The 17,055-nt window shown below is 46.2% G+C and overlaps 1 protein-coding gene across 5 annotated transcripts in view; it reads left to right on the top strand.

Moving 5' to 3' along the window:
• LOC103345609 (centromere protein U) overlaps positions 1-17,055 on the top strand; it is a 35,102-nt gene that overhangs the window by 7,686 nt on the left and 10,361 nt on the right. For 3 of the 5 annotated variants that reach the window (XR_011386306.1, XR_011386307.1, XM_070068363.1), the window contains exons 4-8: positions 605-710; positions 2,798-2,858; positions 3,262-3,513; positions 8,438-8,507; positions 14,087-14,195. Coding sequence is in view for 3 of the 5 variants with exons in the window: in XM_070068363.1 (XP_069924464.1) it covers positions 605-710; positions 2,798-2,858; positions 3,262-3,513; positions 8,438-8,507; positions 14,087-14,195 (598 nt within the window). In the remaining 2 variants the exon portion in view is untranslated. The remainder of the gene's footprint in view (positions 1-604; positions 711-2,797; positions 2,859-3,261; positions 3,514-8,437; positions 8,508-14,086; positions 14,196-17,055) is intronic. The other 2 variants (XM_070068365.1, XM_070068364.1) reach the window with 1 other exon arrangement.

Below are 17,055 nucleotides of genomic sequence, written 5' to 3'. Positions count from 1 at the left end.
CTGTGAGCTTTCTGAATATTCTGCTTATGCATAGATTTTTTTTTTTGCTCCAAAATAAACATTTTTATCCTCCCCCCCAAGAAATAACTTGTGCAATTGACAGTTCATTATTTAAGCACCTGTATGTCTGGAAAATTTTGCTTGCATTTGCACTGGTGTGCTAAAATTTGAGCCTGAAGAAATAGTAGCTTGAGTCTTACCAGGACCCCCTCCCCCTGCAGCACTTCTGGCCACCTCACTGCCCTGCCAAGTTCATTACCACCATAAGCCCAGCCTAGTGCACCGAGGTCTCCTGTACTCCCCTTTCCTGGGCAGCCAGAGCATCCTCCCTCCTCCAAGCATCTCCTTTCTATGCCTTTCTACCAGGACCAGTTCTTTGGTCATCTTCTTCATTCGAGGTGACTTTTTATGCCATTCAAAGGCTCTAGCAACCCAGAGTGAAAGAGAGGAAGGGGAGTGATATGGAAAAGCATTTGGGAGTGGCCTGTAGGACTGATTTTGGTTTTGTTAACCATTTAAACACAGACGGTGTAGTACTCCAGTATCAGGGAATGGACACTGCCCACATAGACCACTGAAGTTGTACATTTTTGGTCTTATATAGATCCTCCCCTACACAGCACTGCTATATATGCTGATGAAGAAGAACTCTCCCAACACTGTGGGTCATCTGTCCCTTCAACTCCTCCAGGAAAAGCAACGAAAGAAAGGTAGGGTTACGTCAAGCCATTGTTGGTTCACGCTCTGAGATTTCTGGGAAGTTCTTCAAGTTAGAAGCTAATAAAACCCAAGTTTTGACATTTATTTTGAGAGTGTGAACATTAAAAACTAATTTCTCTATAATTGGCCTTACCTATAATAATTTTTGTAATTAACATAATTGACACCTGAATGACCCAGAATACCTGCCTGTAGTGGTCTTGTTTGTTTTCTTCTGCTGTAGTAATAGGAATACTTCTCCCCCTTCTAGTAATAGAATGGTTTTAGCTGGACACATGGCTGTCAGAATTCTAAACATACTGTCTCCGTGCTGTTGCAGCTGAGATGTGTGTGTGTGTGATTAGATTCTAGCTAAAATGGAGTCTAACTTCTGAAAGTCTCTTTGTGGGGAGGATTGTGCTCTTCTGTTTTCCATCCTTCTTCCTCCTAGTTAGAATGGGATGTGGTGGTGAAGACCGAGCAACCATGTTGGGCCGTGAGGCAGTGTACTGAGAGAGCAATGGATACAAGGCACCTGGGTCTCCTGATAACGGGACTACTACACCAGCCCTAAATTATTCTGGAGTTTGGCCAAGAAGGAAAGACAAGTGTCTTATCTGAGCCATTTTGGGAATATATTTTTTACAATGTGCAGCCATCCTAATTCTCTCTCGTAAACTTGGTAAAGAGAGTTTTATCCTTATCCTAAGAGCAGTTGGAGGGTTTTAAGTAGGGGATGACATGGTAGGATCTACATTTAAAAATTACCAGCCTCGCTGCTGTCTGGCAAGTGGATTTGAGAGAGACAAGAATGGCATAGGGAGCCCAGTTTGGATGCTGTAGACTCAGGTCATCACGGTAGAGGTGGAGAGAAGTGGATGCACTTGAGAAGTAGGAGGCAAATGAGCAAGACTTAGTGATGTGCTGACTTCGCAGTACAGGACAAGTTGCTACCGGAGGTAACTCCTGAATTCCTTGCCTGCTTGAATGGATTGATGATGGTGCCATTGACTAAGATACGGGCTGCTGGGACATGGAGTTGTGTGGGCAGATCATCAGTTTGACGTGGAGATGTCAGAGACCCTGTGTATTTGAGTCTGGAACTCAGAGCACAGGGCTGAGCTGGAGTTAGACGTTCTTTGCACGCGGATGGTATGAAGCTAACCTGAGAGGAGGCAAGGGCCTGGGACTAACCCATAAGAGGCCATGGCATCTACTGCCTGAGTAGAGAAGGAAGTTGTAGAGGAGAGAGGGGGAAAGTGGCTGGAAAAGAGAGAGGAGAACCAGGGCAGTGTTTATTCACAGAATTGTGTGTGTGTGAGTGAGGTGGGGGGAGGGAAATGGGAGAGAGGAGGGAGGGAGAGAAATTAAGTAAGGAGGGTCAAATGCAGCTGAGAAGCACGTGAGGCGAGGCCTGAGCGTTCTTTGCATTTAACCAGAGACTGTTCTTGGTAACCTTGGTTTTGGTGTCATGTCAAGTCCCAACAAGAGACATCATTTGGGTAAGTAATGCAGGTAAACAGAAAAGGAAGTTGGGGCAGCAGGGACGCACCCACTACAGAGAGACCAACAGCATTTCTCAGAAACCAGGTATGAAACCCAGGTCCTCAGGTGTGGAATTTGGGCATAGTCATCACTAGCCTAAACGCCCACCTGAGGCCTCAGTTTTAAAGTGAGTGCATTTGTGGTTGTTACGTGTTTGATGGATTGTATTTAATGAAAAGATGAAAATTCTCACCTTCCATCAGAAGTCAGGGTTACTTTTAGGGCGAAAGAGGAGATTCCCTGTTGGATCACCAGAGTTGAGTCTAGTGGATTAGCTTTTGGTACAGAGGACGGCCCTGGTAATCTGGAGGGAGGCGCAGTTCTCGGACATGACCAAACTGCAGCAGCCCTGGAGCGCTGCCGTCTGCCCGCCTGGGACAAACCAATGTGGCTGGGTCTGGGAGGCGGCCAATGAATCTAGGAAGGCGACCGGCCTGCCCGTGACAAACTGGCTAGCCCCACAGTAAACTGAGCGGTGCTCGTGTCGGGGGAGCAGCTCGTAGAACCGTGTGCGAATGTGTGCAAGATACTGATGGCTTGTTCTTTCCTACAGCTTGAGCACTTCTGCAGGTGAAGCAAGTGAAAGCGCGTCTGTAAAACTGAGAGCCACAAAGGTACGTGCGCCTGTTCTTCAGACTCCGACAGGCATTCACACTCCAGTTGACTGTGGAGAGTGTTCTGTGGCGGCAGTTTTCATAAAGCGCTATGTTCCAGAGGACGTTTTTGGGCTAAAAGTGAGTTTTTAAAACCTGAAGTGCTTTTCGTTAAGGCACGGTGCAGACGCCTCTGCCAGTTTTCAGAGCGGTGGCGCGCCGTGTTGGGGCTGGGGCCTCAGCGGCAGAGGGGATGGTGGGGAGTGTTGACGTGGAGCTCTGGCTTGTAGATTTCCTGTTCTGTCCACTGCTCAGCTGCCATCTCCCTGGGCTATAGAAGCTCGCTCCGCAGCGTGGCGCCATTGCCGTCAGGAGGGTGAGCGGTCGTGTTTTCCAGACCCGTGACGCTGTTTGCTTCTCGCAGCCAGGAAGAAGATGTAAGCCCCTTAGCGATGGCTCTGACAGCTCGGGAGAAAGTGAGATACGAAGAAAAGTTCAGTCACCAGAGAGAATCGGTGCGCGACGGTGTGACGCTGTTCCGGCCGGGGCGCCGTCGGGGCTTCCCGAGAGACGGCCGCGGTCAGAGAGGCCCGAGGCGGGAGGCGGCCGTGGCAGCGGTGCACCTGCGGACGGAGGGACCCCGGCCATGGTGAGGTCGCCCCGCGGGAAAGAAAAGGTTTACTGGAAAATGGTGTATTTTCTTTACTTCCTTTTGTTCTTTCAAACGATGAATGTTACATTCTTCTGTTGATAAACATGTTTTAGGAACTCTAGAAGAGAACATCAAACTCCCCTCCGCTTCTGCAGCCCCAAACTAGCCTCGGGGATCCTCAGCCCTACGGCTGGGCATTTCTCACCCTCGGTGGGCTCCCGCACTGGTCATGAAGTACCCCACAGTGCCTTTCTAACAGACACAAACAGGGGCCGCCAATGTGGCACAGCAGGTCAAAGCCCCAGTCTGCAGCCCGGGCATCCCATATGGACGCCAGCTCAGGTCCCGGCTGCACCACTTCCAAGCCCGCTCCCTGCTGTTGTGCCTGGGAAAGCAGCAGCAGAAGATGGCCCAGCTGTTGGACCCTGCACAGACATGGGGGAAGCTCCTGGCTCAGCTCTGGCCCTTGCAGCCATCTGGGGAGTGAACTGGTGGGTGGAAGACATCTCCGCCTCCCTACCTCTGTCTATAACACTTTCAAATAAAGAAATATTTTTTAAAACATGCGAAACATTCTGTCCACGGATATGCCACAGTTGAATTACTCGTATTAATGAATAGCTGTGCTTAGACAGTTTTTAAGTGCCTTCATGAAGTCCTTTGTAGCTAAATCTTGGTGTGCACCCCTGATCCTTTCCTTAGAAAAAATTCTGATAAAATTTCTCAGAATTTGTTCTAAGATTCTTGACATAGTTTGGTCAAGTTGTTAATATGTCACTGTACTCACTTGGTTTAATATGTTGAATAAATAATTCTCGTCATGTTTGAAAAAATGTTACAGAATAGTAAAATGTTCCTGCTACCCCATTTTCCACTTTCCACCTTCCCACTCACTAAATGTACACATAGGTAATTAGTTTCTTACATATTCTTCCAGAATTTCCTTCTGCATGTACGAGGAAATATCAATATGTTTTCTTATTTCTTTTTCATTTATTTCAAAGAGTTACAGAGAGACAAGCAGAATGGGGGCGGGGTGATCTTCATCCACTGGTTCACTCCCCAGAAAGAGAGAGAGAGAGGTCTTCCATCCTTCCATCCACTGGTTCACTCCCCAGATTGGCTGCAACTGCCATGGCTAGGCCAGGCTGAAACTGGGGTTAGCAGTTTCATCCAGGTCTCCCATGTGGGAGGCAGGGGCCCAAGAACTTGGGCCATCTTCCACTGCTTTTCCCAGGCCATCAACAGGCAGTTGGATCGGAAGTAGAACAGCTGGGACAGGAACTGGCACCCATGTGGGATGCCAGCATTGTAGGTGGCAGCTTTGCCTGCTGTGTCACGACATAGGCCCCTGCGTTATGCATGTTCTGCCTCTTACTTACTAGGTCTGTCTCGGTGAACATCCCTGTGACTTGAATTTGCAGTTGTCAGGCATGGTGTTCTGAAAGTCAGCTGACGTCAAGTTGGCTGATGGTGAAGTTAAGATGCTGTGGGTCCTTCCTGCTTTGGTTGTTTGGAGGGTTTTTTCATTTTGTTTTTTGATGAGGGGCGTCATAGTCTACTTGATCTGTCAGATACATAGATTTTTTTTTAACATCATAACGTTATGAATTTTCTCTAGTTCTTGGAAGTTTTGTGTCATGAACTTGAAGCTTTGTTTTCCCCTAAAGCTTTTTATCATTATATATTATTTTAAATTAATCATTTATGGGATACATGTGATGTTTTGATATATATATATTGTGAATGATTAGCTCAAGGTAATATATCCATCCACCTGTACACTTACCCTTTCTTGTACTGAAACATTTGAAATTTCTCATAGCTATTTTTGAGATATACATTGTTATTTGCTGCAGTCATTAGGCTGTGTGATCTCAAAAACTTATTTCTCTTTTCTCTCTGAAGCTTTGTACCTTTTTTTTTTTTTTAAATATTTATTTATTTGAAAGGCAGAGTTAGAGAAAGGGAGAAATAGGGAGACAGGGGGATCTTCCATCTACTGATTCACTCCTCAAATGGCCACAACAGCTAGGGTTGGATCAGGCCAAAGCCTGGAGCCAGGAGCTTCATCCAGGTCACCCACATGGGTGCAGGGGTCCAAGTAGTAAGGATATCTTCTGCTGCTTTCCCAGGCACATCAGCAGGGAGCTGGATCAGAAGTGGAGCAGCCAGGACTCGAACTGGTGCCCTTGTGGGATGCATTATACTGGCCCTGCTTTGTACCCTTTAATGAGTACTTCCCTACTCCCACCACTCTCCAGCCTCTGGAAACCACCATTCCACTCTATATAAAGCTGTTTCTAATTGTGTGTTTAAGTATGTGTCTTTCTGATGAATTGCTTCTAGTATTATTATGAAATCTTGAAAATCTCTGTTGTGAGATCTTAATATAGCTACAAGAGCCTTCTTAAGCTTACTTTGCATGGTAAACTTTTTTTAAAATTCATTAATTTTCAATTTGTCTTTGTCTTTAAATTTAAAAAGGACTTCAGGCAGCAAGTCCTTATCCTGGTTTGATGTTCTCTGTCTTTGGATTGGATTGTTTGTTCATTTGCTTGTAATGTAATTATTGAAATGGTTTGGTTTAAGTCAACTATTTTGCTGTTTATTTTCCATCTGTACCTCCTGTCCCTCCAATTCTCTAAAAATCCATTTTTATATAATTTTAAATATTATATTCAACTCAATCTTAGTATTTTCCATTTCTTGTTTTTCTGTCCTTCTATTGCTAATTTTTGATTAATTGAATATTCTTCAATATTCTGCTTTATTTTCTCTATTAGCTTATGAGCCATGCTTTTTTTTTTTTTTTTTTTTTTTTTTTTGTTAGCAGTCACTTCTAGATTAAAAATGTGCATCCTCAGGACCGGTGCTGTGGTGTAGCAGGTAAAGCCGCCACCTGCAGTGCCAGCATCCCATATAGCTGCCAGTTTGAATCTGGGCTGCTCCACTTCCCATCTGGCTCTCTGCTATGGCCTGGAAAAGCAGTAGAAGGTGGCTTAAGTCCTTGGGCCCCTGCATCCACATGGGAGATCTGGAAGAAGCTCCTGGCTCCAGATCGGTGCAGTTCTGTTCATTGCGGCCATCTAAGAAGTGAACCAGCAGATGGAAGACTCTCTCTCTTTCTCTCTCTCTCTCTCCCTCCCTCTCCCTCCCTCTCCCCTATTCCTTCCTTCCCTCCCTCCCTCCCTCCCTCCCTCTGCCTTCTGTAACTCTGCCTTTCAAATAAATAAATAAATCTTTTTTTAAAATTTATTTATTTGACAGAGTTAGAAAGAGAGAGAAAGGTCTTCCTTCCGTTGGTTCACTCCCCAAATGGCCCCTACGGCCGGAGCTACGCCGATCCAAAGCCAGGAGCCAGGTGCTTCCTCCTGGTCTCCCATGCAGGTACAGGGACCCAAGCACCTGGGCCATCCTCCACTGCCTTCCCGGGCCACAACAGAGAGCCGGACTGGAAGAGGAGTAACTGGGACTAGAACCTGGAGCCCATACGGGATGCTGGTGCTGCAGGCGGAGGATTAACCAAGTGAGCCACGGTGCCAGCCCCAATAAGTAAATCTTAAAAAAAATAAAAAAATGCATCCTCGGAAGTAGGCACTTGGGTTAGCAGTTATGATGCCCATGTACCACCTGGGAGTACCTGGGCTTGATTGCCATCTCCTGACTCCAGCTTACTGCCAGTGCAGTACCTGGAAGGCAGCAGGTGATGGCTCCAGTGATCTGTCCTTTCCAAAGGCCCCAGCTGTTGCAGGCCTTTGGAAAGCGAACCAGCAGATGGGGGTTCTCTTGCAGGTTCTTAAAAAAATATTACGTGTGTGTGTGTGTGTGTGTGTGTGTGTGTACCCATATACACACATCCTTAAATTAGCAATCTATTTGGAATCAGTGTGTTACTTTGTCATCCTTGTATATCCTACTTCATAGCTGACAATTTCTTCCCACTATATAATGTAATTACATAACAGTATAATTTCATTTATTCATCCCCCATCCTCTGTACTATTTTTGTCATATTTTACTTGTAGATGGTAAATCTGACCTCACAATATTCATTTTTTTAAAGATTTATTTATTTGAGTGAGAGGCAGAGTTTCAGATTTACAGAGACAGAAAAATCTTCCATCTACTCGTTCACTCTCCAAATAGCCACAACAGGCAGAGTTGATGAGCTGATGAGGAGCTAGGAGCTTCTTCTGGGTCTCCCATGTGGGTGTAGGCGCCCAAGCACTTGGGCCATCTTCCACGGCTTTCCCAGGCAATAGCAGAGAGCTGGATCAGAAGAGGAGCAGCCGGGACTAGAACTAGCGCCCATATGGGATGCTGGCACTGCAGGCGCCGGCCCCACCTGAGGGGTTTTCATCTACAGGACTGACCATACAGTTCCTCCCCTCCCCTTACCACAACTTACGTGGCGACCACCCACAGCGGCCCCTACCCCCTTCTGCGCTCAGGACGCTGCACCAGCTTCAGTTAGCTGGCCCTTCGTTTCTTGTGGGGATCCTGTGTGGGAATGCCCACTGTGTTATGGCAACAGTTCAGTGAGGCTTCTCTCTTGTTCTTCTGTCTTACGTGTCAACTTTATTTGTAGTTCAACCAAAGAACCTAGAGGGGTGGAAGGGAGGCTTTTCCCCTATAAGAGCTTTAAGAACTGTTACTTCCTTATAGCTGGAAAGAGAAATGTGACCTGATTCTGCACGTTGTAATCTTACACAGTGGAAGTTCCACTTTCTCCCTTGCAATGATTGTTAAAAGTCCACTCAAAGTCTTGTGAAAATTCAATTTTTTGGTAATGTTTTCTTAAACTAATTTAGATAATTGATATAAGTAATTTAGAACTAAGGAATTATAGTTAAAATACTGATTGTGTTTGCTAAGTCATCTTAAGGCTTATGTTTTAAGAATGAATACTTCTTAAAGAAAAACATGTGCTTTATAATTTTTATAGGAAACTCAGAAAAAGAAGACTATGTCTCGTGGCAAAAGGAAAAAAACAAGCAATGAAGCTGGAGATTCAGGTACAGGATGGTGTTTTATTTCTTTATGGTTTATTTACTTACTCAGAGCCACCTCCCTTCTGCTGATTCCCTTGCCCCAAATGCTTACAACAGCTAGGGCTGGGCAAGACTGAAGTCAGGAACTCGTTCCAGGTCTCCCACGTGTGTGCCAGGGACCCAGCTAGCGGAGCCATGACCTGCTGCCTCCCAGGGTGCACATCAGTGGGAAGGCGGAACTGGGAGGGGACTTGGGACTGGAACGCAGGCCCTTGAGTATGGGGTGTGGGTCTCTCAGCAAATAAACCAACTGCCAAATGTCTGCCCCAGAATATGCATGATACTTTGTCACTTAGTCAAAGATGTAATGGAAAAAAGTGCTGATTGGTGAAAACAGTAAATTGTTACTGCTACTTTGAAAAATGAGGCATGTGTGACTTTGAGGTAACTATTTTTAATGTTTTGTCGTGAAAATTTTCAACATACAACAAACTGAATTTTACTGTGTATATTCACCTACTATCTGGATCTCACAGTTAACACTTGAGTTGTTACTTTGTCCATTAATCCATTTAATTCTTTAATGCATTTCAAAATAAATTTGACATTAGTACATTTCTTTTGAATTATTTCAATGTATACATCATTAGCCAGAGTTCTATGCTTGTTTACCATTTTTTCTTTTTCTTTTTTTTTTTAAAGATTTATTTGGGGCCAGCACTTTGGTGTAGTAAGTTAAGCCTCCACCTATGGCACCGGCATCCCATATGGGCACTGGTTCGTGTCCTGGCTGCTGCTCTTCTGGTCCAGCTCTCTGCTATGGCCTGGGGAAGCAGTAGAAGATGGGCCAAGCGCTTGGGCCCCTGCCACCCATGTAGACACCAGGATGAATCTCCTGGCTTTGGATCAGCCAAGCTTCAGCCATTGCAGCCATTCAGGGAGTGAACCAGCTGATAAGATTCTCTCTCTCTGGATCTCTGTGTGTGTGTTTGTGTGTGTCTCTCTCTCTCTCTCTCTCTCTCTCTCTCTCTGTTTCTCCCTCTCTGTAACTCTGCCTCTCAAATAAATAAGTAAATCTTAAAAGATTTTGAGAGGCAGAGTTACAGATTGAGAGAGAAAAAGACATCCTCTATCTGTTAGTTCAGTGTCCAAATGGCTACAATGGTCAGTGCTGGGACAGGCTGAAGCCAGGAGCTAGGAGATTCATCCTGGTGTCCCACATGGATGGCAGGGACCCAAGCACTTGGCCACCCTCCATGGCTTTCCTATCACATTAGCAGGGAGCTGGGTAGGAAGTTGGACCATCAGGGACTCTAACTGGTGCTTATATGCAGCAGACTTAACCTGCTGTACCACAACACTGCCCTCCTAGTTCTTTTCTGTTCATGTAAAATCTGCAAACAGTGAAATGCCTAGATCTTGGGTATATAATAGCTGAATTTTGGGAAATGCAAACACTTGTGTAACTCAAACCACTATTAACATAACGATGCTTCCCATTCCTCCCGAAATTTCCCTGTTCCCTTTGATGCCTGTCCCCTCTTCACATTCCCAGAGACAGGGACTTTGGCGATCTTGTTTTCTACCATAGATTAGCTTTGCCTGGTGTGGGATTTTGCATGGATGGACTCCCACAGCATGTGCTCTGCTGTGGGTCCGCCTTGGTGTTGTGTGTGATGTCTGTCGTGTGTGGCATTGCGCTGCACCGCTGCACCACAGCCCTGCCGGCACTCCCTGATGGATGCTGACTGGATTCCAGGTTTTGGCCCTCATGAATAAAGCTGCCGTGAACCTTCTCTCACACATTTCCTTGTTAACACGTGTTTTGGTTTCTCTTGGGAAAATATAAAGAGTAGAGCTGCTGAGTCCTAGGGTAGTATATGTTTAATTTTACAAGAAACGACCAAATGTTAAAAACCATATGCCCAAAGTGATTGTGTGATTTTACACACCCACTAGAAGCTAAGGTGTAGATTTTTTTTTGGACAGGCAGAGTTAGAGAAAGGTCTTCCTTCCATTGGTCACCCCGAAATGGCCCTATGACAGGCGCACTGCGCCAATCTGAAGCCAGGAGCCAGGTGCTTCCTCCTGGTCTCTCATGCGGGTGCAGGGCCCAAGCACTTGGGCCATCCTCCACTGCACTCCCGGGCCACAGCAGAGAGCTGGACTGGAAGAGGAGCAAATAGAACAGAATCTGGCGCCCTGACCAGAACTAGAACCCAGAGTACCAGTGCCGCAGGCGGAGGATTAGCCTAGTGAGCCGAGGCGCCGGCCTGCAGTGTAGAATTTACTAAGAATAGAATGAGCAACTTCACGGGAAATAAATTTAAAATAGATGCAAAGGAGACACGTCTCCACTCTATCCCTGACTGTAGCATATAAACCTGTAGAAAAGAAGGCTGACAAAACTAGCTCTTCAAGATCACAACCAGGATAATCCTACAACCACCAGGGAAATACAGTCACTAGAGAAAAACATTCCTGTGGAGACAAAGCAAGAAGCAGTTAAGGCCTAGTTCCAGGCAATTTTCCGGGTGAGCCTAACAGCCACTTAAGGAACCCTCCACTCTAAGCCTGCGACAGTGACGTGGAAGGAGAGAAGGGAAGGTGCCCCGTGCGTCTCTGCAAACGGGCTGAATGTAGGACGAGATGGGGAAGGGCTGTGGCCATGTCCCCGCACGGGAAGACCAGCTGATGCCCTCTGTCTTCCATCCACTCGACAGTCGTTTCAAGTGGAGAGAAGACTTCATTTGTGGGAGGTATGATCTGACAACTTTTAGAGAAAGTACAGGAGTGTATGACTCTGAATTCTTACAGAAGACACAAAAAGGTTAGCTGTGAAGGAAATGAGTAAGTTTAACTGATCAAATCAAGGACTTGTGCTCATCCAGAGACCATGAAGAAAGGCACAGGGTGAGACTCAAACAGCAGTAGCACATGGGGGTGATGCACACACTGCCAGCCTGGTAGAAGGAATGGGCAGGTGGCATTACGGATTTTTACCGGAGAAGAAACAGTGAAAGAAAGGTTCAAAGACAGTCCATTATGAGTGACAGAAATGTCAGCTTCAGTTATGATGAGACCCTTCTGCACCTACAGTAGCAGGATTCGTGCACAGAGACAAGACACCAAGGCTTTTAGTAGGAAGTAGTCTTTTTATTATTTATGCCAGCATAAGGCCCAGGTGGGATTTCTTATCTAAAAGCCTAAGCCCAGAACAAAGAGGGCTGTTTCCTTAGATAGGGCTTTAGCCTCTTTGTCTCCCTTACTTGGTTCCATGCCTACATTGGATTGGATATTGTGATGTTACATGGCAGCCACAGGAATTGATGCAGTACTGGGCGTGTATACATTTTTCCTCCCACGCACATACTGAGCCGTAGCTGTCTGCAAGGGTCAACAGCATTGCTGTGTACTAGCAAGCAGGACCTGAAGTGGTCCATAGAGGCAGGTCGGGACTGCAGCGGAAGCATTCACAGGCAGGCAGGTAGCAGCCACACTTCATTCCCAGGACAGATGCCTCCCTTTTCCTTTTTCTGACCTTGGGAAGGCTCTGCCACAACTTTAATCCTTTCAGCAACAAGTTTAATTAAAAGACAAAGTCCTCTGCCACACGGCTGGATTGGCAGATAGTTAATTCTTCAGGGAATGAGGTTATGGGCGGTGAGAATCCTTACCCACTGCAGGTAGAAAGCTATGATAACAATTTTGAAAACCATTTTGGCAACTTCGGTAATGTTGAAAATACACGAAGTCAGAAAACTGGCTGGTGCCTGTGATATATTTCCTAAAGAAATTCCTTGTGAAACGTATTTATGAGTGTTCGTAGCATTATTTTTTGTGCTGTTAAAATCCTGATAGCAGTGCTGGTGCCACGGCTCAGTAGGCTAATCCTTCACCTAGCGGCGCTGGCACACCGGGTTCTAGTCCCGGTCGGGGCGCCGGATTCTGTCCCGGTTGCCCCTCTTCCAGGCCAGCTCTCTGCTGTGGCCCGGGAGTGCAGTGGAGGATGGCCCGAGTGCTTGGGCCCTGCACCCCATGGGAGACCAGGAGAAGCACCTGGCTCCTGCCTTCAGATAGGCACGGTTTCCGGCTGCAGCGCAAACCAACGGCAAAGGAAGAGCTTTCCCTCTCTCTCTCTCTCTCACTGTCCACTCTGCCTGTTTAAAAAAAAAAAAAAATCCTGAAAGCAATCAGTCATTGTAGAATTGATAGGTAAATTGTGATATACTTTTGCAATGAAATAGAAAATTAAAACTTTTGCTGGCATAAATATAAAAAAGTCAAAAATGTAAACTGAACTCTTGTTTAGGAATATGTATGTGCCTGTAGCATAAAATCATGAGGACTAATACAGTGATAAACAGACTACTGAATAGTGGTAACCTGCAGGTTGGCAGGGAGATGCGTGCAGGTGGGGGCCCACTGGCTGCTTCCCATGTTAATGTTCTCTTTCTCTAGCTGCTCAGTGATCTCAAGGTTGTGCACCTCCATATTTCACAGGCAAGTGTTCTCGTGTATAGAATATAACTCATAATTCTGGTGCAAAGATAAAAATGTTAAATAAGTAAAGACAGATTGGATATAATGGTTCTTCATAATTTTTGTTAATCTGTTCCTTAGAGCTTAAGGAAGATTTTATTTGGAGTAATAAGATCTTGAGATACTGTGTTTTGTTTAAAAAAATATATAGTACCTTTTGGAGGTTTCAAGATGGCAGAATTGGGAGGGAGCTTCCTGGTCTAGTCTAGGGAAAGATAGTTTAAAATAAAAAAAGATGAGAGATGACAATCTCAGGGAAGAGTTAGGGAGAAAACAGCAGAGGAAACTCCATGCAAATTAGAGGGACACAGTTGTCCTACATGGAGGTGTGGAGGTGACAACTCAGGGCCCCAGTACTCAAACAGTATTTTTCACTTTGTGTTTCTATGTGGGTGCAAACTGTTGAAATCTTTACTTAATATATGCTAAACTGATACTCTGTATATAAAGAGAATTGAAAATGAATCTTGATGTAAATGGAAGGGGAGATGGAGCGGGAAAGGGGAGGGTTGCGGGTGGGAGGGAAGTTATGGGGGGGAGCCATTGTAATCCATAAGCTGTACTTTGGAAATTATATTCATTAAATAAAATAAATAAATAAATAAATAAAAGCTCAAACTAGAACTGTAGGTCTTCAGAATTCTACTACAGAATATTACTGTAGCATTTTAAAACCATGCACTGAGTAATCATGTATTCTGCAAGTGGCCAGTTAACGGAGGGATTAAAGTTCACAAAATACTGTCTTTGCCGACAAGGACTTTATCGGGAGTGGTGCTGGACAGCTACACACAAGATAAAGGGCAGCAGAGCTTTTGGTTGCTTCAGCAGAAATGGGAGAACCAAAGAGACGGCAGGAAGAGAGTGAGCATACAGACGGGGTTTGTGAGGGAAGCAGTGGGCAGGAAGCAGTGAGGATGGCGCCTCCCATAGGATTCTTCAGCCAGAGCTGCCTTTACCCGATGGGAGGCACTGTTTTTGTTTCAAGCTTTCAGAACTCTGTCTCTAGAGCCAAATACGAACAATCAGCATGTTGAAGTTGACTTGTCTTGATATTCTAGGTATTTCTGACAGCGTGCATATTTGGTGTCTAGAAGGAAAAAAGAAGAGTGACCTCATGGAGTTGGATATTGTTTTGTCTGCATGTGAGAAAGCAATCCGGGAGCATAAGTAAGTCTTGATGTTCTAGTGCATACACGACTGATTCCCCTTCAGGTACGACTGTTGCTTAGTGGGCTTTTGTATGTCTTCTCATTATTCTTACATCTTAGATACTTTTGTTATGATTTTCCTTAATCCTGTGAGTCACTAGCAGTATGTTTTTATATGTCCAAATATGTGGCTTTTTAATTTGTATTTTTGTATGAACTCTACCTTAACTGTCGTCGTCAAAGATCCTGATGGTCTGGTGATACTGACTTGAAATGTTGAGGCTTTCTTTATGGCCTAGCACGTAATCCGTGCGGAATCTCTGAATACTAGATCTGGGGAGTTTAATTATTGCATCTGGATGGAACCAGTAATTACTCAGTTTTTCCTGGTATTTGTGCTGTATATATTTAGAGACCATTTTATTAGGAACATCATGCTTTAAATTGCTCTGTCTCAAAAATGAGACATTTATCATCAAGTAATGGTGACCTCCATTGCTAGAAATGCTGTTTTGTCTTACTATCTATTTTAGCTAATCTGATATGCATCACTAGCTTTCTTTTGCTAGCATTTGCCAGACGTGACATGCGTATCACAGGCGTACCTAAGACAGATCGCAGGTTTGCTTCCAGACCACTGCAGTAAAGCAAATGCCACAATAGAGTCACGAATTTTTGGTTTCCCAGCACATTTGGAAGTTACATTTATACCATAGTGTAGGCTTTTAGGCATATAATAGCTTTGTGTCTAAAATATATATGTATAACTTAATTAAAAATATTGTATTGCTGAAAACCGGTAATGAGCTCTCTCCGTGAGTCATGCTGTTTTTGCTGGTGGAGGGATCTGGCCCCGAGGTTGACAGCTGCTGACTGATCAGGGTGGTAGATGCTGAGTGGCTTTGACAATTTCTTCAAATAAGGCAAAAACGGAGTTTGCTGCACTGGTCGACTCTTCTTTCCCTGAAAGCGCTCTCTGGGGCATGAGATGCTGGTGGGCAGCACTTTGATCAGTCCTGACATTCTCTCTGCTTTCCCAGCGATGTCCATGCACGGTCTCAGTCTCCTGTTGTCACGTCAGCCGCGTCACAGCCTCTTCAGCAGGTGCGGGGGCCATCGGGAGAAGCCCCTTTCTCTGTTCAGCCCGAGCAGCAGCTCCTGTCTGCCAGGTTTGGTCATGAGAGCGCAGCCGTTGGGTCGCGTCTTCAGGCTCTGCTGGCAAGTCTGTGCTCTTGCTGCTTCCCTCACATCCGCGGTTACTTTCTCCACCAGTCCTGACCCCCGTCACTCATCCGGAAGTCCGGAAGGAGGGAAGCCACGTCTTTCAGGTCCTGTTGTTGTTGATAATTCTGACCTCCTTGCAGGGATCGGGAAAGTTCTTGGTGGCATCTAGAACTGTGAATCCTTCCCAGGCCGGAGGGTGGGGGTCTGAAGCCAGGCTTCATCGTTTGGGCAACAGGCAGTCCCTTTCCAAGTGGCTTGTTGGAGAGGTGCAGGCACCACACGGACCCTGGTAGGGTGTCTGGGGGGCGTGCAGAAAGGCACGTGGCTCAGCATATTGTCTCAGCAGGTGCGGGGGCTTTCCCCGCAGCAAGCAGCCCACGAGGCTCCAGGTGAACGCTCTGTGCCGTTTCATCGGGGAGGCCTCGGTGGCCTGACAGCTTCTGACTATCCTTTGTTTTTCCTGACTTAGAAGTGGGAAGGTCTGCTAATGTATTTCTTAGATGCATGCATGCATGCAGCCATTTATTCCATTTGTTGTTTGTTGCACTGTTTTGGTTTTTATATCTACTATTTCTGCTTGGTTCTTTTTTGTGCCTTCAGTTCGCATCGTTCCTGGTTAGCATCCTGGGAATACTGTCTAAAATCCATTTGATGGAATCAGCTCTCCTAGGGGTTTTCCTCTGGGAGCAGTTGTGCTGCTCTGGCGTTGCTTCTCTGGCCTGGGAGCTTGTCAGGAGACAGGAGTGCCAGGGCGGGAAGCCCAGTCGCTTGGCCGTCACCCCAGGCCCCGCAGAGAGCAGTGCCAGGAGTGTAGGTCACTCCCTGGGAAAGGTGAGGAAACAGCTGCCCAAGGTCAGTCTCCCCACTATTCCCCAGGCCTCACAGGCCCGGGGCTGCCTTTAGTCCTGAGGACCAGGAGACAGGGTCGAATCCCTGCCAGTGACAGGTGTCTGGGAGGCCGTGTGTGCGGGGACAGTGGGGAAGACACAGGAGCCGGCCCTCAACATCCAGCCACAGCCTCAGCTCTCACCTTCCCCCTTTCAGAATCCCTCCCCTTGGGGTTCACAGCCTTGTCTGGTTCTGTGGCGGTTCCCCTCTGGGGTTCACCCGCATTGATGTGGCGTGGGGCGGGTCTGTCACACTAGAACTCAGCAGTGTCACTGTGAGGAGAGCCTGGTTTTTTCTTCTCTGCTCTATAATCCAGAGCCAGTTTGCTGTTAAAACTGGTTCTCTTAACGCACCAACACTGGCTTTTGTTATCCTTTTCTCATTCATAAATCGCCTAAAGACTTACTATAGACTTGGGATATTTTAGGGAAACTGGCCTTGTTAATTTACCTTTTAGTATATTTTAAATTTTTATTTATTTGTTTGAGGGATAGAGGGAGCATCTATCTGCTGGTTCACTCCGCAAATGCCTACAATGGCTGGGGCTGGGGCTAGGCCTGGGCCGGGCCGAAGCCAGGAGGAAGGAACTCAATCCAGGTCTCCCACCTGATGGCAGGAGCCAAGTTACCTGAGCCACCAGCACTGCTTCCCAGGGTCTGAATTAGCAGGAAGCTGGAATCGGGAATGAGGGCCAGTCATCGAACCTAGGAGCTCTGATATGGGATGTGGGTGTCTCAATCACTGGGCTAAAGAAATGCCTACCCTTG

This window comes from Oryctolagus cuniculus, chromosome 2 (genome assembly GCF_964237555.1).
Source record: "Oryctolagus cuniculus chromosome 2, mOryCun1.1, whole genome shotgun sequence".
Taxonomy (NCBI): Eukaryota; Metazoa; Chordata; class Mammalia; order Lagomorpha; family Leporidae; genus Oryctolagus; species Oryctolagus cuniculus.
Note: the sequence above shows the minus strand (reverse complement) of the source record. Positions and strands in the feature narration are given on the sequence as shown.